This window comes from Pyrus communis, chromosome 6 (assembly GCF_963583255.1).
Source record: "Pyrus communis chromosome 6, drPyrComm1.1, whole genome shotgun sequence".
In the NCBI taxonomy this organism is placed as follows: domain Eukaryota; kingdom Viridiplantae; phylum Streptophyta; class Magnoliopsida; order Rosales; family Rosaceae; genus Pyrus; species Pyrus communis.
The window spans coordinates 12,890,812-12,914,838 of NC_084808.1; the positions used below are offsets into that span (position 1 = coordinate 12,890,812).

Consider the following 24,027-nt stretch of genomic DNA (forward strand, 5'->3'; position numbering starts at 1 on the left):
AAACCAGGTGCTTGGATTATTTACAAATCCAACTTTTATTTTGTCAATCAAACTTGCCTACCAATGACGGCCTCATCAGGGATGTACTTGCCCCAAAACCAGTGTGCTTTCCACACTCTATTCATCTCTTCAATCGGAACGTTCTTCGTCTCAGGGAGGAAGACGGTGATGAAGATGGTCATAATCAACACAAAACCTGCAAAGAAAAAGAAGAGGCCAAACTTTAAGTGGCAAAGCATGCTGAGGAAGACTTGACCAATGATGAATGTGAACAACATGTTCACCGAGACGTTGATGGCTTGTCCGGCTGATCGGATCTCGAGAGGGCAGATCTCACTTGGCACCAGCCACCCCAACGGACCCCAAGACCATGCAAATGCTGCTACATATGCACATATCAAGAACAAGATCCAATTGGCTTCATGTTTTGTAAATGATCCCTCTCCACTAAGACCAAACTTCATGGCTATCATCACTCCGATAGCAACCTGCAATGCAAGTTTAATTAGTTAGAAAATATACTTTAGAAATTCAGATTTAGTTGAAGAAAAAAACAAGTGAGACATTTCCTATTATTGTTTAAATTAAGCTGGTAATAATGAATTAGTTTCATTGAATTGATTATGTCGTTAATTGTGTACCTGGCATATCATCATTTGCGTACCACCTTCAAGGAACAATATTCTTCTTCCAAACTTATCTACTGTGAAAATGGAGACCAAGGTAGAGACCACATTAACACTGCCGGTGATGACTGTGGACATTAGAGAAGCTTCATCCCCAAAACCCAATGTCTTGAAAAGTACTGGGGCGTAAAACATGATCACATTGATGCCAGTGAGCTGCTGGAAAAATGGAATGAGGAAGCAAATGACAAGTTGAGGCCTATATCTTGGTTGTGTGATGTTCGTCCATTGGTTGTCCACGTTTTTAGCAGCCTCAGTAGCATCAAGAAGGTCTTGGAACTCATCATCAACGTTGTTTGTGCCACGGATTTTTTTTAACATTTTCTTGGCCTTCTCGGGGTGACCTCTTTCTAGGATGGAATTTGGAGTGTCAGGAAGAAAGATTGCGGCAAGAGTCATCAGCAGAGAAGGAACGGCAGCAAGCGCGAGAGATATTCTCCAGCCAAAGCCGCCCTTGATCTTGGCAGTGCCAAAGTTGACAAGACCAGCCACTAAAATACCGATGGTGATGGCCATTTGGAACCCCATGTTTAGTGCTCCTCTAATCTTTGTTGGAGCCATTTCCGCTAGATAAACAGGAACAGACTGCAAAATCACCACGCCATTATGAATCAGGTAGCTAGCTAGCCCTAAGGTAGCCCGAATCTGACCCTAAATTTTTTAGCTTGGGCGGTGTCAATCGCAGTTTCATCAAATTTTTTGGGCCTAAGTTATAAGGTGATTATGTTTGATATCACATTGGCAAACCACATAATAGCTAGATGAGGTCATTTTATGATGAAATCGATTATTATGATACTCTGATACGTAGTTTAACACATCATATGTGGTCTAAAAGTGTAGAATCACTTTAGACTTGTATGCGTTAATCACATGTGAAAAAGGGATAACTATTAAGGATAAAAGATATATGCACCTGGTTTGCAAATCCAACACCAACACCAAGCAAGAGACGACCAATGATCAAAAGTGTAATGTTATTGGCAACACCATTTAGGATAGAGCCAAGAAGAAACACAAGGCCTGCCACAAACATGGAGATTTTTCGACCAAATTTCCTAGTAACCGTTGAAGCCAAAAAGGATGCCACCAACGCCGCAATGTAGAGGCACGACGTGAACAATGTAAGCAGCTGGCTGTCAAATTTGCAATACTGGTTTTGATGAGTCTCATTCTTCATTTTGTGGAACACAGATGGGAAGAACTTTTTCAAGAACGACTCCATTGAAGTCACTCCCCCTGCATGTATACGACCGATTATTCAAAACCCAATTTTAATAATACTTGTTTCACTTCATGATTTCAATTCTCTTAAGTAAAGAGAAAATTATACAACTTATTACCTGAGATTCCGAGATCATATCCGAAGAGGAGACCGCCCATGGCAGCCGCCACACAAGTGAATAGCACAAAGACGGTGACACCTCCTTCATAGCTCCTCCCTCCACCATCACCAACGAAAGCCCCTCCAGCCATCACAGTACAAAGTTTCGAAGTCCTAAAAGCCTCTGAATTATAAGCAAACCCAATTATCAAGAACAAGGGCAGAGACGAAGGATCAGAATGATTTAATTCTCTTTGTTCCTTAATCTTATCTCTAAAATCCAAAAACGTAACGTTTATAAGGCATATGCATGCACCAAAAGGTAACTAAATATTGGCTATCTCGACAACTAAATAACCTAATCGAAATTCTTTCCTTCCTTAATAAGATTAATTTGGCAATGTACGTACATATGCATGATTTATATTATCGATGCATGGATGGAATCTGGATCCTCTTTGTGAGGATCCCGGGGATCCGTCAATCCTATTCTTTTATCGTACATCGTGCGGTCAGAAATTATTTTAAATATTTTTATTTAAAATTAAATACAAATAATACTTGACAAAAACTAACCATACGATGTACGATGAATGAACATGATTCATGGATCTCCAAGATCGTCACCAAAAGGATCCGAAGAGTATCCTATTGGGAATAGATCGATGTAGTCAAAGAGTTTGACAGGCCCACAATGGGAAAAGCCATGTAAATAAGGAAATTTGGATATTATAGTTATTTCTTGGTGGTATAACTAAACTAATCAAAATTATTGATGAATCTTAATGGTGAAAATCCTGATTAATTGCAAATTTCTTTGTAACAACAATGGTGGATTAAAAACAAGAGGTTGTGCTTAATAAGAAAGAAAAATAAGGTAGCATCCTAAGATAATTAGCTATTTGATCAGTCTTATTCTTCATTTTCTGGAACACAAAGGGATATGTTGGATAAGAAAGAAATATTGGATGAAATGACAACAGCATCCTCGCTACAATTTAAAACTTGCTTTTATATAAGCGATATATGGAGAGAAAGGAAAATCGAACATAATCTCACATATAAATGTACCTAACATTTGACCCACAAGTTCCCCGTACTTTATCATTGTAAAAAGTGAGACTTTGGATGAGGTACTAACATTTGTTATTGTGAAAAATAAGAGGAAGTTTTTGTTTAAGTCGCATCTGATCAGAAAAGGTTTTGTTGGATTTTTTGTATCAAGCTAGAATATTTACTCAAGATTTTATAAGACATGTGCAAGGTTTGGATAAAAAATGGAGAAGAGAAGAAGAAGCTAAGTTTTCGTGGAAAATGGTCATTGAGCCAACAAAACCAGAAAGTTGGTCCTTGGCTTCTCTGTTGATTTCAATGGAGAGATTTTTTTAGAAAGTATAGATTTTCTCTTCTATCAATACATTACCACCTTCCTTAACACACTTCACCTACTTGTCTGCAACCATATTGGCTTTTCAAGACAAAAAGGAAAACACCAATGTGGGTCTTTTCAAAGCCACACAAGTCATAGTGTAATATTACACGAAATGACATTTGATGTTCTTATAATTACAACTGAATATTAATTATATTTAACCCTCCCCTTTAACGTGAAGTTGTTGAACTCCCAATAGTGTCCTCAAGCATTGAAACCTAATCTTTGGCAATGTTTTGGTGAAGATATCAGCAACTTGTTCCTCTATTCTGCAATAGACTAGGTTAACTTCTTTTTCTTCAATAACATCTCTGATGAACTGATTCTTTAGTTTGATGTGCCTAGTAGCATCATGATTGATAGGATTCTTGGACATGGCTATTGCAGATTTGTTGTCCCAAAAGAAAAGAGTTGACTCTTCTTGCTTCTCACCAATATCATTCATGATCTTTCTTAGCCACATAGCTTGAGTTATTGCCAAAGTAGTTGATACATATTCAGCTTCCGCAGTCGATAAAGCAACATTGTCTTGCTTCTTTGAAGTCAATGAGAACACACCAGTCCCTAATAAAAAAGCATACCCCACTGTACTCTTCATGTCATCCATGCTACCTACCCAATCATTGTCACAAAATTCAACTACTTTTGGCTCAACATTTTTCATATAGAATGCCAAAATCCAGTGAACCTTGAATTTATCTCAATATTCTCTTAGCAGTCCCAAGATGAATCTGAGTTGGTTTACAATGAAACCTAGACAACAGTGAACCTACATACATAATATCTGGTCTTGTAACAGTTAAATACATCAAGCCTCTGGAAATGTTCCTAAAGTATGAGATATCTACCTCACCACTTTTATCTTCTTTTTGTAGCTTCTCATTAGCAACAAGAGGTGTAGATACAGACTTACACCCACTCATTCCACTTTCAAGGAGATTTTTAGCACACCTTGTGAGATAAAGATGCTATCATTGGTTTGGCACACAACAATTCCTAAAAAATGATGCAACAAGCCTAAATCACTCATTTCATACTTGTTCATCATATCTCTCTTGAAATCAGAAATCATTTTTTCACAACTTCCAGTAAACACCAAATCATCAACGTAGATGGAGATATTAAGGATTTTTTATTTACCTTCATTTTTGGCGTACAAAGTAGCCTCACTCTTCCTTTTTTCAAAGTTATTCTTGATGAAGTAAGCATCAATCTTCCCATACTATACACAAGGTACTTGCTTCAACCCATAGAGAGCTTTCTTTAACTTGTACACTTTCATTTCTTCATTTTTCACAACAAAGCCTTATGGTTGATCAACATAGACTTCTTCGTTCAAAACCATATTCAAGAATACTGACTTGACATCTAGTTGGTGCATATACCAACTTTTCTGAGCAGTCAATGCACTTAGGATCCAAATAGTCTCTCAAGTCTTGCCACCGGTGCAAAAGTATCAAGGAAATCTACTCCAAATTTTTGTGAGTGGCCCTTTTCAACTAGCCTTACCTTATTCTTTTGGATTAAACCATCCAAATTCAACTTTGTCTTGTAAATCCACTTGACACCTATGACATTTTTGTCACAAAGCCTATCCACCAATTCCCATGTAGAATTCTTCTCAATCACTGAGATTTATTCCTCCATAGCTTTTTGCCAAGCTATATCTTGCATAGTCTCTTCAAAACCTTCCAGTTCAATGACACATAAATTACAAATTGAATACACATCACTGAGCCATCTCATCCTAATAGAAGCTGAGCTAGGTGTAGACGATTGTGATTGTGATAATGAAGAGCTTGCTTGTGATTGTGGGGATGAAGAGCTTGCTTCTTAAGGAGGAGATTGTGGTGGATCTTCATTTTCAATTTCAACTTCATTCTCTTCATTTTTCGTTGCTATCATTAACTTGAAGTCAAGAATATTGGGTGGATTTGTTCTTCCAATCCCAAAATGCTTTTTTATTGAAAACATCTCTTGAAATGATAATTTTCTTTTTCTCCAAATCAAATAGCCTATAACCCTTTGTATTGTACCCCCACAAAGATACACTTCTCATTGTTTTCTTCAAGTTTGTACTTGAGGTTCTTAGGAATGTGAACATAGGAAATCCACCGAAACACTCTCAAATGATTTACAGATGGTTTTCAGCCATGTATGCTTTAAATGGTGTCTTGTCCTTCAAAGCTTTATTTGGAGACTTGTTAATTTGGTAGACAATAGTATATACGGCTTCCTCCCAAAGTTCATAGGGCATCCCCTTCTCATGTAGCATAGACTTTGCCATTTCAACAATAGTCATGTTCTTTCTTTCAGCTACACCATTTTGTTGTGGTGAATAAGTTGCAGTAAGTTGTCTTTCAAGTCTCATATCATCACAGAATCTTCCAAACTCATTTGAGGTATACTCACCACCTTTATCACATCTAAGAATTTTAATTGTCAAACCCTTTTGATTTTCCATCATCGATTTGAACTTCTTAAACACAGAGAATACTTATGATTTATGACTCAAGGAATAAAGCGTGTCATTCTTCAAGAATCATCTACAAAAATCAGAAAGTATTTGTTACCTTCATTAGTGACGGTTTTCATTGGTCCACAAACATCCGACTGAATGAGCTTAAGAGGTTTTGATTCTCTCCATGCTCATTCTCTTGAAAATGAGTCTTGGTGTTGTTTTCCCATAGCACAACCCACACATGCTTCTTGTGCTTCATGTATTGTAAGGAGCCTATATACCATGGCATGTTGTTGAAAATGTTTCAAACTTTGGAAATTAAGATGTCTCAATCTCCTATGCCATAACCTTGTTGAATCAACTACGTCCACCTTCATTGCCACCGAGTTAGAATACTTCAATGTCAATGAAAAACTTGCATTCTCAATCATTCTAACCCTTGCAATAACTTCTCATTTGTTTTCCTTATTAAATATCTTACAAAAGTCATCACCAAAGTGAACATGATAACCACTTTTCATCAGTTACCCCACACTAAGCAAATTCTAATCAAGCTTAGAGACAAGCATCACATCCTGGATAAATCTTCTACTCTTCTTCTTTTTGATTGCCATAGTGCCCTCCGAGTACAACTACACAATAAGAAACACCCACCTTGACCTTTGTCTTCTTTATATCATCAAACTCCATGAAGAGATTCTTGTTGCTAATCATGTGATTACTACATCCATTGTCAACAAAACAAATATCATCTTCTTTGTCTTCAGTCATAGCTGTATGACATGCATAGAAAAGACTAGCATCTTTGTCTTCTTTTTCTACATAGTTTGCAACTTGGTTGAGTTTCACATTACAATCTTTTTGTAATTGGCCAAATATACCACATCTAGGACACTTTGGTTTCCCTTTAAACCTATAAGTATCCTCATAATGATTCTTCCCATTACAAATTTTGCACTTTTCTTGTATGGAAGATGGCCCTAAATAGGAATTCTTCTGAAAAGTTCCTTTCCATTTGAAATTCTGATTCTTTCCTTTCCAATTCTTGTTTGGTTGAATAATTTGGCTTGCTTTGTTCTTTGTTGAGATGAAGATGGACTCTACTCCTTCCTTTCACATCCACTGTAAGTGCTTGAAATGCACTCTCAACTGAGTATTTAGCATGCCTATCTAATATATGATCAAAGGATTGAAGTGAACTCTTTAACTCTCGAATAGACAAGGAACTCAAATCTTTAGTTTCCTCAATGAAACTCACAATAGAATTATATTGTTGAGGCAAAATAATCAATATTTTCTCAACAATTCTTCTATCACTTATCTTCTCACCATATGATTTCATTTTATTTATAACATCATTGATTTTATTCAAGTAATCTTTCAACAATTCATTTTCCTTCATCCTAGCATATTCAAAATCTCTTCTAAGACTCTGCAATTTTACAAACCTTACCTTCTCTGCACCTCTTTTTTTTTTTTTTCTCCAAGACATCTCGCGCTTCCTTGGCTTTCATCTCGTTCGAGACCCTCGTAAAGATTTCATCTGAGAGGCATCTCTAAGTGAAGTAGAGAGCTCTAGCATCCTTCTTGAGATTTTCTTCTAGAAGTGCCTTATCTGCTGTAGATAACTCTACACCTTACTTCGGTTCAACAACCCTAACACTGATAAATGACCATAGCCCAAAAGTTGTGAATAAGGTCCTCATCTTTACTCTCCAATGTCATAATTTTCACCATCAAAGATTAGAGATGAGAGATTGTTATCATTGTTGCTGCTATTTTTTATTCCTTCGAATTTGAAAGTTAGGGTTTCTAAGAAATAAAACCCTAAATTGAAGAACACAAGGTAACTCCATAACTTGGTTGATCCAACAAAGCTCTGATACCATGTTGAATTTTTTGTATCAAGCTAGAATATTTGCTCATGTAACAACCCGTCTCCAATTATTACAATTTTTATAATTTTAAAATACAAAATTATGAAAATGCCCTTCGAGGAAAAATGTTGACTTTTGTTGACTGCATCGTCGTGTCAAGTAAGATTCATTCCCTTGGCGTAGCCCCATAGTACTTGTCGTTACGAACTCGTGGGCACAAGCGGAATTGAATTTGAAGCTAAAACAAAGATTTTACAGGATTCAAAACGTAAGGGCATTTTGTTAATTTTTCAAGTAGAGATATTTTCCACCTTAGACCACCCCCGAGCTGACACGTGGTAGTTCCTTCCCCAATCTTCTAGAACTTTCTCCCTCTCTTTTCTCTCTCGGATTTCTCTCCCTCTCTCTGGAGCTCCCTCTTTTTCTCTCTCATCCTTTATCTCTGCAACCCCCTCCCCGAGTCACCTACTCTGGCCACTATCACAGCCTTGCTCGATGACACCCTATCATTTCTCTCAGCTCTCTTTCTCTAATAGACACCCATCTCTCTCATCTCCTCTATCTGCAATCACCAGCGCCAAACCATGCCTATGTCACCACTCAGCTCCGATGACAGCGTCGAGATTCCCTTTTCCCCATGAACCAACGCCACATATATTTTCTCCCCCTTTCTTTTCACGATCAACTCTGCAACAATGTTAACGTGGCGGAATCGCCATTTTCTTCGGCGAGTTAACTTAGAACCCAAAAACCAAGGTGAGCTTGATTGAATAGGAATTTCCTTAGTTTTTGGTGATATTCTCTTGCTATATGGGTGGATTTTGGGTTGAAGATCAAGGGTTTTAACCCTGTTAGTATATGTCATTTGTTTTCTAGTTTTTTGGCGAGGGTTCGTTGACTTTCGAGTGGTTTTACGATCAAGTCCGACCACAGCGTGAGACCACGGAGGTATAATCTCATTCCTTATCTCCCTACCTTCATTTTGGCTTTTAAATCATTGAAAACAGTGTAGATTTGACCCCAATCGGAGTAGGGAAATTTTCCCGACCACTTTCCTTACATTTCCCTACTAAAAATCTGGTTTCCTTCTTCAATGCGTCCGGTGACCCGCAATCTAATTCAGGTCGACCTGACCCGTAGCTTTAAACCAGGCCCAAATCTAATTTGTATCTGGTCCAATCCACAAACCCATTTACCTAGGCCCAATTTATTAACCTTTAGCCTAACCCGATCCATTCCTTTAAGCCCAGAACCTATATCCAAACTAGATCCAACCCAGCCTAAACCAGCATCTCGGCCCAACCCAACAACCCTAACCGGATCTGACCCATTGACCCGACCTTTGACTTTCGTTAACCGTTAATCGTCAACGTTAACTTTTGGGTTGACTTTTTCAAATTTTGGCAAAGACCCCTCCTAGGCTAATTTCAACATCCTAATTCCAAATCCACCGTCCGTTTTCCCAAATTCTAATGTTTTTGTAGAGTTTTACTAAATGGTCCCTAATTATGGTTAGGTGCATCGGTGGAAAGTGACTCCATCCTCGCTAGCTTAAGCGATTCTTAGGCAACAAAATATCAGTGAGTGGACCCCTTCTAAACTTACATATTTTTATAAAATATTAGCCTAGCATGCATTTCACACTTCATGGTTTGAATATGTTTTATATATTGTTTTCTAGATTTCTATATTTACGGTTTACGAGATAGATATGATTTATCGCACTTACGTTTTACAAAAGGTTATGAATTATGGGATTTTCATATATGGAATTCTATGGATTTACAAATGTGAATTATCTTGGACTTATGTGTTGAGGTTTTGAGCTTTTGAGCTCCAGATTTGATGTAAGTTTTTGAGATATGTTTTCAGTGTTATCTAGTGGGTTATCATCCAACACATCCACACAAGACGAGTATTATGACGTCTATGGCCACAGGACACAGTTGATGAGGAGTGAGATGAGATATTATGATATACTCCCAGCTTCACTGCCGAAAGCAATGTCGGACAGCTTCACTAGCAACGGCTAGTGTCGGTGTGTGATGTCTATATTTTCTTCTCCGACGTAACCCGAAATCGTACAGCTTCACCTTCAGGTGATGGGGCCTACCATGTTTCTTCACTGGCATAACCCAGTGTCGTACAGCTTCACCTTTGGTGATGGACAGGTATTGCCTTCGGACGACTATGATACCCCTAAAGAGTACAGTATTGATAAGATATATGGATTTGCCTTCAAGTGATGATAGTACAATTATTGAGCATGGTTTTAGTCATACTTGTTTTACGAATGATTTCATGGCATGCTAAGGTTTTCGGAAAAAGACATACATGTAGAGTGTGTGTGTGTGTGCGCGCGCGCCTTCAAGTGATGATAGCACAATTTTTGAGCATGGTTTTAGTCATACTTGTTTTACGAATGATTTCATGGCATGCTAAGGTTTTCAGAAAAAGACATACATGTAGAGTGTGTGTGTGTGTGTGTGTGTGTGTACGTTTTCAAAATAGGGGTTAGTATGTTCATAAAGAAAATGATTTTCATATTATTAGTATTATTATAAACTTTGGTCCACTCACCTTTTCTGTTTTTGAGCCCCCTCAGGATTTAGATTTGAGGCACACGATCCTGGCGGCAGGACACTCTCACTTAGGCATCTTCGAGTCTCCTCTGGGTAGGACCCATTCCTTGGTTCGTACCTTTCTCTGACAATTCCTTCACATTATTCTTGAGTAATTGTATGCTCTGAACACGATTTTGCATTAGTGTATCTCTTTCTAATTACCTATTTTTAGTGGTATGCATGTTTTAAATGGCTTTGTCATCCTCGGGTGTTGGCCAGCACGTGCCTACCCTGATATTTGGACATATCGGGGTTGGAGTGTGTCAGCTCAAGATTTCATAAGAGATGTGTAAGGTTTGGATAAAAATGGAGAAGATTCAATGGAGAGATTTTTTTAGAGAGAGATTTTCTCTTCTATCAATACATTACCACATTCCTTAATACACTTTCACCTACTTGTCTGCAACCATGTTAGCTTTTCAAGACAAAAAGGAAAACACCAACGTGGGCCTTCACAAAGCTACACAAGTCATAATGTAATATTACACAAAATGACATTTGATGTTCTTATAATTACAACTAAATATTAATTATATTTAACAGGACTCTCATGCGCACAAGAAAGTTGTATTGTATAATATTTGTACACAATAACATAAGACGAGTAGAAGCAAAAAATTAAATCAGATAATTTTTATAACAAATATCATAGCTTAATAACTTGTTTGGGATACAAACTATCTGAAAACAACATGATATCCCACTCCACTTTATACAAGTGTAAACATGAGAAGTAACACTGGCCAAGAGGAAGAAATTAAGAGGCGAGCAGGAGCACACACCAGGACTCGACATCACGGGACATCAGAATAATGAGTAATTATATCGTCAAGATATATTATTATGGCGTTTCATAAACTACATGCCTGTTCAACGGTTTGAGTTTTGACCATATCCGTTCATATATATCAATCATCACACTTTGCCAAATTTAGAGCTCCTGACAGCAAGATTAATGGTATAATATCAACAACTACTTATCATAATCTAGTCGAAACAAGAACTTTGGTACTATCCTCATATCCTAACATGTCCAACTATTTATACCCAAATATGGCAAAATTAACAAGGAGGTACAGAGTTTCAGAAACTAGAAAAATGAAGATTAGGTCAAGTTGTTGAAACTGCAGCCTGGATTTGTTGCAGCTTGGAGCCTTTATAAACTGGGAACATTTTCGGATTTGAGATAACAAAGATATTCAAAGGATTTAATTCTTTCTGTAGTCATTCTTTTTGTTATAGTGGATTTATAAAAGATTTGTGAGAATTGGTTTAATATTCTCTAACTACAAAGAGCTTTAAGCCTTCAAAACTTTGTAGAGTGATGGCTGGAGGAGTGTATGTTGGCGGCGGAGGAGGGAGCAGCTATGAAGGAGGTGTCACCATCTTTGTGATATTCACTTGTGTGGTGGCTGCCATGGGTGGTCTCCTCTTCGGATATGATCTCGGAATCTCAGGTAATTAGTTCTGTAATTTTCTCTTTGTTTAAGAGAATTGAGAGCATCAAGAGAAACAACTACTAATCGGGTTTTGAATATCGTGCGTATATGCAGGTGGAGTGACTTCAATGGAGTCGTTCTTGAGCAAGTTCTTCCCATCTGTGTTCCATAAAATGAAGAATGAGACTGCTAATCAAAACCAGTACTGCAAATTTGACAGCCAACTCCTCACATTGTTCACGTCTTGCCTCTACATTGCAGCCTTGGTTGCTTCCTTCTTTGCTTCATCAGTGACTAGGAAATTTGGCCGGAAAATCTCCATGTTTGTGGCAGGCCTTGTGTTTCTTCTTGGCTCTATCCTAAATGGTATTGCCAATAACATTATAGTTCTAATCATTGGTCGTCTCTTGCTTGGTATTGGTGTTGGATTTGCTAATCAGGTAACTATATCTTCTGTCTTTAATTACACGTTTATTAAAACACATGAACCTAATAGTAATAACGCATTTTAAACCGCATTATGTAAGAGATTATTGTTAGAATCTCACAGACTATGATCTCTGTGGTAAGAAATGAACTGAAAAAAAATGCTCAAAGAGTTGCAGAGAAAAGGTTCTCACAGAAAGTTGCTTTCATTCATTCACACCTCACACAAAACGTGCGAGAGGTATATTACCGTTAGGGAGAGAGAGATTCTCTCTCTATGATACAAAACTCAAATCCAACCATTCATGCAATCTACCCTATGAGATAGTTACATGTGTCAACACAAGTCACTAACTCTAAGATTACATCTTAGCTGTCCAATTGGAATGTAATCCAATGGCTGACATTTAAACCTGTAAACTGTAACTAAATACAAGTTTATTCAGCTAAAACACTTGTATTTCAACAGTTATGTATCAATTACCAACATATACCTCATAATGTGGTTTGTGTCGATTTTGCGTGAAAATATGATCTCTCTAGCATTCTTGAAACTTAGAGCTAGATTGGTAGCTAACTAATTCGAAATTGTCATGGTGATTTGCAGTCCGTTCCCGTTTATCTAGCGGAAATGGCTCCAACAAAGATTAGAGGAGCATTGAACATGGGGTTCCAAATGGCCATCACCATTGGTATTCTAATGGCAGGCCTTGTCAACTTTGGCACAGCCAAGATCAAGGGCGGATATGGCTGGCGAGTCTCTCTTGCTCTTGCAGCCGTTCCTTCCTTCATGATGACTCTTGCCGCAATATTTCTTCCCGACACTCCAAATTCCATCCTAGAAAGAGGTAACCCCGACAAGGCTAAGAAAATGTTGAAAAAAATCCGCGGCACCGACAACGTTGATAATGAGTTCCAAGACCTTCTTGCTGCTACTGACGCTGCCCAAAAAGTGGAAAACCAATGGACCAACATTACACAGCCGAGATATAGGCCTCAACTTGTCATTTGCATTCTCGTTCCATTCTTCCAGCAGCTCACCGGGATCAATGTAATCATGTTTTATGCACCTGTCCTTTTCATGACTTTGGGTTTTGGAGACGAAGCTTCCCTGATGTCCACAGTCATCACCGGGGGTGTTAACATGGTTGCCACCTTGGTGTCCATTCTCGCAGTTGATAAGTTTGGAAGAAGGGTGTTGTTCCTTCAAGGTGGTGTGCAGATGATCCTGTGCCAGGTACTTAAACGCATGATCAATTTCAGGAACACAATTATTTGCCTGCTTTAATTTGTGAAGGACATTTTCTTACTAAACTTGCATTTTAGATTGCTGTTGGAGTGATGATAGGCATGAAGTTTGGTCTCAGCGGAGTCGGATCCTTTACAAAAACTGAAGCCAATTGGATCTTGTTCTCGATCTGTGCATATGTAGCAGCGTTTGCATGGTCTTGGGGTCCGTTGGGGTGGTTGGTGCCGAGCGAGATCTGCCCTCTGGAGATCCGATCAGCCGGACAAGCCATCAACGTCTCGGTGAACATGTTCTTCACTTTTATCATTGGCCAAGTCTTCCTCAGCATGCTTTGCCACTTAAAGTTTGGTCTGTTCTTTTTCTTTGCCGGTTTTGTGATCATTATGACCATCTTCATCGCTTTCTTCCTGCCCGAGACGAAGAATGTTCCGATTGAAGAGATGAATAGAGTTTGGAAAGCTCACTGGTTCTGGGGCAAGTACATCCCTGATGAGGCTGTCAATTTTGGTAGGCAAGACAAAGTTGTAGTTTGATTGAGTAAATCACAGTGGGGGATTTGTAAAAAATCCAAGCATCTGGGTTCTGATATAACAACAAAAAGTTGACTAAGGAAAGAAACCAATCTCGTTAGACAGACAATTAGGGGATCGGCGGATGATAGTTGTGAATCCCTTTGTTTTGTCCTACTCATTTTCAAGTTGTAAATCAATAAGAATACACGACTCTTCTTTTTCAAACACAAATTATATGTGCATGTAGATCATATACAATCGATAATCATCAACTTCGCAACTAATATACCGCCCTTTTTACATTCATGTGCTGTAAGAACAGTCTAGATTCAGAGTAATCTTCCATATAATCACCCATCTAGGTGGAGAAGAAAAGAAGCGAAAATTCGAGGAGACAGAGTACTAATTCAACAAAATAAGGCAACATGTACTCAGAGGATAGTTTTCAAAAATTTACAGCTCAAATTATACAATCGAATGCAAAGTATAATATACCATAAGAAACTAAAAAGAAAAAGAGAAAGGGATTACTCATATTACACAGATTGAACCTGATGGAATCTGGCATATCTTCAAATTTAATGGAACTGGAACTATGCAACTGACATTGACTCCAACAAAGCATCTACATACTCTTGAAGCTTTGCTTTTGTAATTGCGCCTTCTCTCCGACTTTCTGGAACTTCCTGTCCATTTTTGAAGAGAATCAAAGCCGGCAACCCATAAACTTTGTATTCTTCAATCAGTTTTGGGTTTGCATCATGATCTATCTTAACAACGGTTAACCTGTCCTTGTATTCCTGAGTGCAACAAATAAGCTTATATTTCAGATAACTTCTTTAGTTTGGACACCAATCAAAGGCAAATTGATACCACATCTTGAAAGATACTACTTGTCCTCCCTATCCCTTTACAACATTTCCAAGTTCCAAAATGATCTTCATATTAAAAGACTATGATATCGCTTCTGTGTTTCTTTACCGAAAAGAATTCAAAAATCATATCTGGATGAGAGACTATTAGAGTCTTTTTGCGAATGCTTTGGAAAAGACTCAATGGGCTTCCAATTAACGAAAAGCACTTCTACCAGTGTTTGACATAAATAACTGAAAACGCTTCTAGATTCTAAACGCACTATTTGGAGCTTCATGGGGTCTTCACGAATCACTTCCAATTGCTTTTCAGGCAACACTCGGATTTTTAGTAAAAGTTTTGGTGTGCTTCTAGTAGGAAGCTCGTATGAGCAGAAGTGCTTATCATTTACACATTATTACATTAGTTCAACGCCAAATCATACAATATTAAACAGAAAACGAAAGGCTCACACTTAAATAAATAAACAAAATTTTACCCAACTCCAAGTCTCCAACCAAACTATTCTCTTGTGTGTTACTTGCGTAGATTCCATCAACCAATACCCCTTTGCATTTCTTCATTAGATTTTGATCATACCCAATCAACTTCTTGAGCTAAATTTTTATGCCTACTAATTAATACAATTTAAGTTGGAAATTAAGCATTGTATTTCTTGTAATCTTTCTCTGAAAATATGTTTAACTCGAAGACTAAAACTTTTCCCCGGTTTTCATAATTCCCTTCAAAATTTACTACATACAATACAAACAATGACTATGCTCCAAAAAGTCGGAGAGAGAGAGAGAGAGAGAAAGAGAGAGGGAAAGAGAGAGGAACCTGAGCGAGCCATTCCATAGCAGGGGAGATTAAGCGGCAAGGACCGCACCAACTGGCGACGAACTCGACGAGAACCGGACGGTCCGAGTTAAGAACCGAATCCTGGAACTGGGTCTCGTCAATTTCCTGAATCCCAGCACTCGAAGCAATTGAAAACTTGGGAACTGTACGAACTGCACGAGCAGAAGAAGAATAGTTTCGAAAACCCACTTGTCTTATTCGGCTTGCAGAACCGTAGAAGAAGCCGGAGAAGAGCTTGTTAGAGTAAGAGCTTGAAGTAACTGTACGAACCGGTGGGAGTGAAGCTATTGGGATGGACAGTAACGCCGATTTGGAGACGACGGTGTCCATGTTCTGTCGAATGAGGAGATAGAGTCGAGGGAGGGCAGGGACGAAAGGAATCAGGGTTTTGAGTGAAGGGGAAAAGCCGCGTCGGTGTCACTTGGCGTGGGAGGATATTGGCCACGAAACGATATACAAAATGTTGTTCCATCCACTGTGGATGGGTGGGAAAAAGCATTTTTGTGCTAAATTTTATCATCACCTCCCATTTCACTTTCAGATCACGTGGTGAGGAAAATTCTAGTGGAAGACGAACACAATCCAAAACACAAGGATAACATTAATGGGCCAAAACCAAAAAGAGACAACTCCTTCAAAAATCCAGACCAGCCCAGATAATGCTGGGCTCATCAAAATATCATCAACCCAAATACCACCGCCGTAAATGAAACAAAACAAATTAATACGAGGCAGATTATTACCAACCTAAGAAGACTCATGTGTATGTAGTGGTGACCAAGTTTATCATTTCTTCAATGTTCTTCCGAGCGAGGCTTGATCTGCTAGCACTTGAGCTAACCCGTGAGCTTATGCACAACTAAACAAATAGAAACAAATAGAGCTGCTACTATTTACATGGTCTGCTCTTATTCGGATTCAACTTGCTAAGGTCGAAAGGTGAGTGCAGAAGTCACTACTCAGGCCGGTTCATAGATTTTTGAGGTCTGCAGCGATGTCAAAAAAATGTGTCCTAATTTCATATAAGAAAATTATTTATTTTCACACGTAAGACATCGATAAAATTATACTTAAAAAGCAGTTCAAACTCAATAATTTATAAATACAGAAAGACTAATTTATTTTGTATCGAGAGAATGAAGCCAAAAAACTTTGGGCTTACAAGTAAATAGACGATACCGAGGTGGTCGTCGTTTGCCTTGCAGTTGTACCTTGTGTTACACTCAACATGGCTGGTCCATAGAATTTTGAGGCCCGTGCATTTCTAAAAGAATAAACATGCGCATTTTGAACTTAAGAAATCTCGTTAATTTTAAACAACAAAAACCATTACTTCTAATTAAACTTCTTGATCATTTAACCAAATTTTATAAATTTATAATCTTATAAAAAGAAATTTGTAAAAATTAGAAAGTAAATAAGCATAGGTGGTGTTTTGAATTCAAGACCTCTTCATTATTTTCAAATGACAAAACCACCACTTCCAATTAAATTTCTTTGTCATCAAACCAATTTTTGTAATTTATACTCTTATGAAAACATATATAAATATATCACTCTAATAATTTTGGTGCCCCGAATATTTTGGAACCCCGGACAGTCGCCCCGCCCACACTGGACCTGGGCCAGCCCTCCATGCATTTTTTCGCAACGAAATAAGACTAAGTAAAAATCACAGGATGAAGCAAATTTAGGAAACTCGGTTAACATTCTCTTGATATATACGTGACATGTTAAAACTCTGGTCAAAATATTAATAGATTGATAACTTAATAGTTTCTGCTAGATTTTTTTTTTTTTAACAAAATCTTTATAAGTGGTTTTTACACTCAAGTTTCATCTCTGGGCAAGCATCACTTTTGTTTAAATGAAAAATGCTTTTATACCCATATATTAAACTGTCACAAAGTGTTTACACCCACTCCAACTCTTGGAGTAAAATTCAAACTTTGGGATTTAAATCTACCCCAACTTGCTCCAACCCTTGGGGCAAATATAAGTTTTAACAAAACTTTCTTAGGGAAAATTTAGCACAGGATTCCTCCTGGGTTAGCCCACCATATTTGTGTATGTTTTTTGTAGTTTTATATTTATAAACTCATTGAATCCAAAAGCTAAGATCTAATATAATCAAATCCAATAGTAAAAAAATAAGATCTAACGGTCCAAATTTAAATGCAACGGCTAAAGTAATTAAAAAAAATTCTTTTACGTGTGTCATATTCTTTCATAGTGTTCCTCGAGTTTCATGGTGTCGGTTTAGTGATTTTTTAATATTTTTTGGAATCTAAATATTTTTAAGTTAAAATGTTCATAAAATTAAATTAGGATAGTCTACATAATTTTTTTTTTAAAGTTACTTTAAGAAAAAAAATCCTAAATTCATTCTTTAATAATTTCAGGCTAAAAATTTAACCCAGAAGGATTAGAGAGAAAAAAAAACTGTTTATAGGTTAAAACCTAAATTTTTTGGGTTAAAAATTTTAGGTTTTAACTTAAGGGTTGGAGATAGTCTTAGTGATTTAAAAAAAAAAAAAAAACAATATTTTTTTTCTTTTTTTTTTTTTAGACACTCATAAAATTTTGAAATAGCAACGTGCTAACCAATGATATGACGCCACGTAATAGAAATCAATTTTCTTTTAAAAGTTATCATCCATTAGAATAAAATCAAAACTTTATTTTTTTTTAAATCAGGTTTTAACACATCCTACCTAGACGTCATCCATCTGAATCCCCCAATCTGATCTACACCTACTACTACATATCACGCTTGTAGTTGAAGTTGTCCCCAAAAAAGCACCAAATCCGTCGTTGGCACTGCTTCATTTGCCTCTTGAATCTAAAACCCATTACATAACCCAAAAATTCAACCTTTCAAGTTTTTCAAAAAGAGGAATGGAGAGAGTGTTGGGGGACTTTTAGGTCAAGGTCAACTTGAGATTTGAGAACGTCATCTTGTCTCCTTTGGTTCGGTTTCTTACCAAGCCCTGAAATATGTCAAAAGAATTATCACGTCTAAGGAAATATCCTAATTGGATCAATGACTCGAAGATAACATGATTATGCAAATAATGACTTGCTCAAGTGAGGCATACTATAGAAGCTAGAAGTTTATCAGTTTAGCATGAGAGAGCGAGAGTTTGCATGGTTGTATGGTGTCCTGGGTTGGATAATCAAAGTTTCCTAGGGTGGTAACAAGGCTTTAGATGGCTGGGGTATTTAGAGGAAAGTCGTGGAAAACATTCAGGTTGCAGAGGTGATGTTTCTTGAGGTTTCAAGGATATTTGCACTTAGAGAAAGAATTCCCTAGCTTGGTGCAACACAACCTTCTCACGTTTTCTCTTTGGGTTTGAACCTTTGTGTTATCATGTCTCTCTCTAATGGCCTTTGATATCTCTTTTTGTAGGTGAATGATTCTCTTTTAGGGTTCCTAAGGAATCTCTACTTGTGGCATGGTCTTCCCTTTTTTTTCTCCCTAGTTCTTTTGCCATTTCCTTTTTGGTGCAAGACGGTTAGGTGCCGTTGGTCTCGCGAAGCTTGTTCTGGACCTTCTTCCTAAAGGGATGTTTTCCTGAGTCAGCCTTCCACAGGCGTTACTTCTAGTAACGTGTCTCCTGGCTTTCAAGCGTTCATCTTCTACATGAGCTAAGAAGGGAAAGTCATCATCTCTCTTCATTAAATGTAGTACTGGAAATTTTTCCTAAAAATCCTAAACCACACTAAAAAAATTCGGATCCCATATCCAAAAATTCCCAAACCGATAATACCGAAATTTTTGGGATCCATGCCAAACTGAAAATATATATGTATATTTATTTTGGTTGCATGCATATTGAATGTTGAATTTACATAATTTGAGAGTAGACTATATTAGAAATAGAAATATGAAATTAAGTAGTTTGGAACTTTGGAACGTCAATTTGACTTAGAATGATTTGGTATTTCAATTGGTAAGAAATTTCAAATTGGTAATAGGTAAAAAAAAACTTAAATTTCAATAGATATGAAATTGGGCAACAAAATTTTAAGCCAAGGGCCCAAATTTTATCCCACAACCCGAAAATCTCAAATTTATGCCCAAAACCCAAAACTCAATTCCGATACATCCCGAAATACGGAAAACATTATGAGAATCCCGAAAATTGGGAATACCAAAATTTCGGTTCAGAATTGGTCTTCAAATTCCAGTCCCGAAAATTTTTGGTTTGGGATTCGGGATCCCATTTTCGGTTTTGCATCCCATACCAAACCACCCCTAATTCAATGCATACTCTGTTGGACTTTCACGTAACTTTATGGCTTAGAGTTCGATTCATTCCTAAATAAGTTGGTTAGCTTGCTAGGGAAAGGAGGAAACTAAGCTGGTTCTCTCTCAAACTTGCCCACGTAGATAGGCTTGGCTCTTTGGGCTCCCAAGCAACCTAAAGTCTTCTATAATCTTGACTCTATATAGGCCCAATGCATTTTCATAACCATTCACACCACAATTCACTTGTCAAGCCCAGGCATGTGACTTAGGCTTATTTTAGTGTGAATAGTGATTAGCGTGATAAAACTTGGCGTGACGAATATGCATGTGTTTGCATGAGTGTGGTGTGACTTACACAAATGCATGGTTTAACGTAGCATGGCATGATTACAAATATAGCCCCTTCTCAATTCCCAATCATGGTATTTATTTTGGACTTGGTTTGAGGCTTGTATGACAATTGAGCCTTGAGACTTGATTGGACTTGCATGTAATATTTTTGGACCTCAACAAAGAGCATGGCCTTGATTTGGATCTAATTATGGCAGTTAAGTCGAGATATATGCGATATGATGGGCAGGGAGAATGGGTATCTAAAGAAAATGAAAAATGGGTGTTGAGAGGAAAATAAATTAATAAAAAGTGAAAAAGGGTATTTTTTAGAAGTTTAGAAAATTATTTTGGGCGTCTAAAAAAATGTGTAGAAGTAAATTAGGTGTCTAAAAAAACAAGTGTTTAGAGATGAAATTTGAGTGCACACAGAACCACTCAATCCTTAATGTTTTGTGCAACTAGGAGTCACAGGACAGGAATGCTGAGCCGCCGGAATATTTCAAAGCATCCCAACAAAAGACAAGTTTTATCAAGCTAACAAATTGTATTAAACAATAAACATGTCATTGATTAGTGCATAAACTTTCCGCAAATGACATCATTGAATTCAGAACCATCATACTTTCAAAAAGCTTTTTTATTCCTAACTATGAAAAATTGTTGGGTAAATTACATTTTACCCCCTCAGATTTAGAGTTAATTGCAATTCCTTACAACATTTTTAAAACATTTCAATTTCATACATTTACTTATCATTTTATTTCAATTTCATACATCCGTAAGAAAATCTGTTAAGTAAACCGTTAAATGATGACGTGGCAAATATGAAATCCACATTTATGCTGACATGACTGCCACATTTGTGCCACGTGACAAAAAAATATTTTTTTATACATTTAAAATATAATAATATTTACCCTTAAAAAAAATTAAAAAAGAAAAAAAAAAAACCAATCGAACTCTAAAACCCAAACCCGCCCCCCCAGCCCACTTCTCAATCTCCTCCCTCTTCACCTCTCATTCCTTCTCTCTCCAAACCCACTCCTCCCTCTTCACCCCCCGACCCATTCCCTACTCTCCCTTAAACCCCTCTACGACACTCTCACCATAAACCCCAAAACCCTAATCCCCCAAAATCCTTCTTATCCCCAATCACCCCTAACCCACCTCCCAACTCGCACCTACCACCCTTTTCGTTATCAAATTTTGAATTTGATTGCAGAGAGAAAATTGATTATATAATAGTTAAAGAATCAGGCTTAATTTTTTTTATTAAGCTCAAGATGAAGCTTAACCTTGTGGAAATGGAAGAAATTTGATTAAGCTCACGAACATATTGAAAAGCTCGGTGGCAATGGAGAAGCCTAGCGGCAGAATCGGAATCGAAGAGCAACATTTCAACAAAGACAGCGGTAGCGGAAGATTGGCCGAGTTTGAGCCGAGCTCCATGTTCTTGACGAAGATGGGTCAGAATTTCATCAAGGAGAGCAACGAAAAGCAAGTTGAAGGTGGGTCGGGGGGGTGAAGAGAGAGGAGTGGGTCTGGGGAGAGAGAAGGGATGGGAGGTGAAGAGGGAGGGGTTGGAGAAGTGGGTCGGGGGGGGTTTCTGGGTTTGTTTAGGTTTTTATTTATTTATAATAGGATAAATATCAGTATATTTTAAATACATAAAAAAAAAAATTTCTTGCCACATGGCACAAATGTGGCAGCCACGTCAGCACAAATGTGGATCTCATATTTGCCACGTTATCACTTAACAGTTTACTTAACAGATTTTCTAACGGATGTATGAAATTGAAATAAAATGATAAGTAAATGTATGAAATTAAAATGTTTTAAAGATGTTGTAAGGAATTGAAATTGACCCCAAACCTGAGGGGTAAAATGTAATTTACCCAAAGTTGTTTAAATAAAACAATTAATTACATTTTGCTAAACTATAGAGCTTAAATAAAACAATTATTTAAAGACCCTGTGTGTGGACCTAACTTGTGAACTTGACACACATACTCAATATGCGAACCTGATAAGCAAACTCAACTCATGTCAAGAATCAACTCATATTGATTGCACACTCACATCGATGACATACTTGCAACGAGGAATGCCACTAACCTAACTGCCTTGCAACAAGCATAGCCTCTAGCCTATCAACCACCTATCCGCGAGCACCAGCCGAGTAGCCTCGCAACGTGCACAACCTCTAGCCAATTATTGTTTCACGTTGAGCACCGCCTCATGCCGAAGTATCGATTCTAGATGACAACCGGTCAGTTCAGCCCACGCATGGATTGCATTTGAAGTCTTCAACCAAAATACTCTCTTGACTGAAGACTTGGGGGACTCATGTTGTACCATAAAATGGTCCTTACTACTTAACCCATGAAGTATGTAAGAGGGGAGGGAAACGCTTGTTCTATAAAAGGGATCTCTCACCCTCACCCTCACCCTCATTAGGAGGATGGCAAGCCCTAGCCCTAGCAACAATCCTCTATTTACAATTTAACACTTATTTTACATAGTGAAACCAGATCTACACCAACGTGGATGTTTTCCCAACTTGGAATGAACCAAAATATATGTTTTTATGTATGTATGATTTACGGTCGATCTAAGTTGGTCCAATATCGAACATATTTTGTGCATCAACATAAAACAACTGTTCTTCTAGATTATAGAAGTAGAAATTTTCATCTAAAATGACTAATTGTTTTACATTTTGACAAGATACCTAAAATTTGTGACTAATTGTTTTATGAAAGTTCCAACAGAGATACCTAAAATAACTAATCGTTCTACAAGTTAGGGATTGATATTGATGGATGTTTAGTTGAAAGATTAAAGTTCCAATTCAATTAAAGTTTAGAGATGTCTCGTATAACAATAAAATTTGTAGCAACTAAATTCTTGATTATTGAATACTTACAGCAGATCAAACTCTTCACATAAGTCCGGTGTATGCCATGTTATAGAGCTTAGTATATGTTCTCCTTATATGTTACAATATCACTGAAGTCTCCAATATCAAGGAGATGCAACATAAAACTTGGAAATAGTAAGTGATATGTACGTTGTCGACAGACTCCATAACACGAGTAATAATGGGGAGTAGGATTCTATTCGGAATCTCGGGAATCACTTCATCGTGTCCGTTTATATGTTATCTTGTGGTTCTAAATTATTTTGAATTTTTTCATTTAAAATTGAACCCAAACAATATACGATGAAAACTGACTACAAAATATACGATTAACAAACACAATAAAATAAATTTCTGATCCTCACAAAAAATATCAGGAGAGAATACCCATCCTAATAATGGTATTATCCTCCCCTTTTAGAAGAAAGGGATCCTCTTCGGATCTACTTTGTGAGGATTCTAGGGATCCCGATATCTTAATCATTCATCGTATATCGTGCGGTTAGTTTTTGTTGGATACTATTTGTGTTTAATTTAAATTAAATAATTTATAATCGTATGATACACGATGAATGACTAAGATATGAAGATCTCTAGAATTCCTATAAATTGAATCCTGATGAGATCCAATTCCCTTCCCGAAGTCATTTTCCATGAAATTAATCACTACAAAAATGGTTGAGATGGGCTCCAGCTGTATGATTTGGTGGACAATTTGCAACCTCATGTCATGTGTGGCCCCTTGTTTTTAAAAGAAAAAAAAATTAAATTATTAAATC

The 24,027-nt window shown here is 37.3% G+C and overlaps 3 protein-coding genes across 3 annotated transcripts; 1 reads left to right on the forward strand and 2 right to left on the reverse strand.

Moving 5' to 3' along the window:
• Positions 1–47: 47 nt before the first annotated feature.
• Positions 48–2,162, reverse strand: LOC137736056 (sugar transport protein 10-like). The gene is made up of 4 exons (XM_068475397.1): positions 2,030–2,162; positions 1,603–1,925; positions 642–1,271; positions 48–488 (listed from the first exon to the last, which is right to left on the reverse strand). Exons 1-4 carry the CDS (start codon positions 2,160–2,162, stop codon positions 48–50), a joined length of 1,527 nt encoding a protein of 508 aa, XP_068331498.1.
• A 9,566-nt stretch (positions 2,163–11,728) lies between these two features.
• On the forward strand, positions 11,729–14,274 carry LOC137737895 (sugar transport protein 10-like). Its single transcript, XM_068477471.1, has 4 exons — positions 11,729–11,861; positions 11,958–12,283; positions 12,877–13,506; positions 13,596–14,274. Exons 1-4 carry the CDS (start codon positions 11,729–11,731, stop codon positions 14,049–14,051), a joined length of 1,545 nt encoding a protein of 514 aa, XP_068333572.1. The 3' UTR covers positions 14,052–14,274.
• A 162-nt stretch (positions 14,275–14,436) lies between these two features.
• LOC137737896 (thioredoxin X, chloroplastic) lies at positions 14,437–16,210 on the reverse strand. Its single transcript, XM_068477472.1, has 2 exons — positions 15,723–16,210; positions 14,437–14,830 (listed from the first exon to the last, which is right to left on the reverse strand). The coding sequence occupies exons 1-2, from the start codon at positions 16,071–16,073 to the stop codon at positions 14,624–14,626; spliced, it is 558 nt and encodes a 185-aa protein (XP_068333573.1). The 5' UTR covers positions 16,074–16,210; the 3' UTR covers positions 14,437–14,623.
• Between the last annotated feature and the right edge of the window lie 7,817 nt (positions 16,211–24,027).

Coding starts and splice junctions, on each gene's coding strand:
- LOC137736056 (XM_068475397.1), bottom strand. CDS start 2,162: ATGGCTGGAGGGGCTTTCGTTGGTGATGGTGGAGGGAGGAGCTATGAA. Junction 1,926..2,029: donor ATATGATCTCGGAATCTCAG/GTAATAAGTTGT, acceptor GTATACATGCAG/GGGGAGTGACTTCAATGGAG. Junction 489..641: donor CGCAAATGATGATATGCCAG/GTACACAATTAA, acceptor CTTGCATTGCAG/GTTGCTATCGGAGTGATGAT.
- LOC137737895 (XM_068477471.1), top strand. CDS start 11,729: ATGGCTGGAGGAGTGTATGTTGGCGGCGGAGGAGGGAGCAGCTATGAA. Junction 11,862..11,957: donor ATATGATCTCGGAATCTCAG/GTAATTAGTTCT, acceptor GCGTATATGCAG/GTGGAGTGACTTCAATGGAG. Junction 13,507..13,595: donor TGCAGATGATCCTGTGCCAG/GTACTTAAACGC, acceptor CTTGCATTTTAG/ATTGCTGTTGGAGTGATGAT.
- LOC137737896 (XM_068477472.1), bottom strand. CDS start 16,073: ATGGACACCGTCGTCTCCAAATCGGCGTTACTGTCCATCCCAATAGCT. Junction 14,831..15,722: donor CTATGGAATGGCTCGCTCAG/GTTCCTCTCTCT, acceptor TGTTGCACTCAG/GAATACAAGGACAGGTTAAC.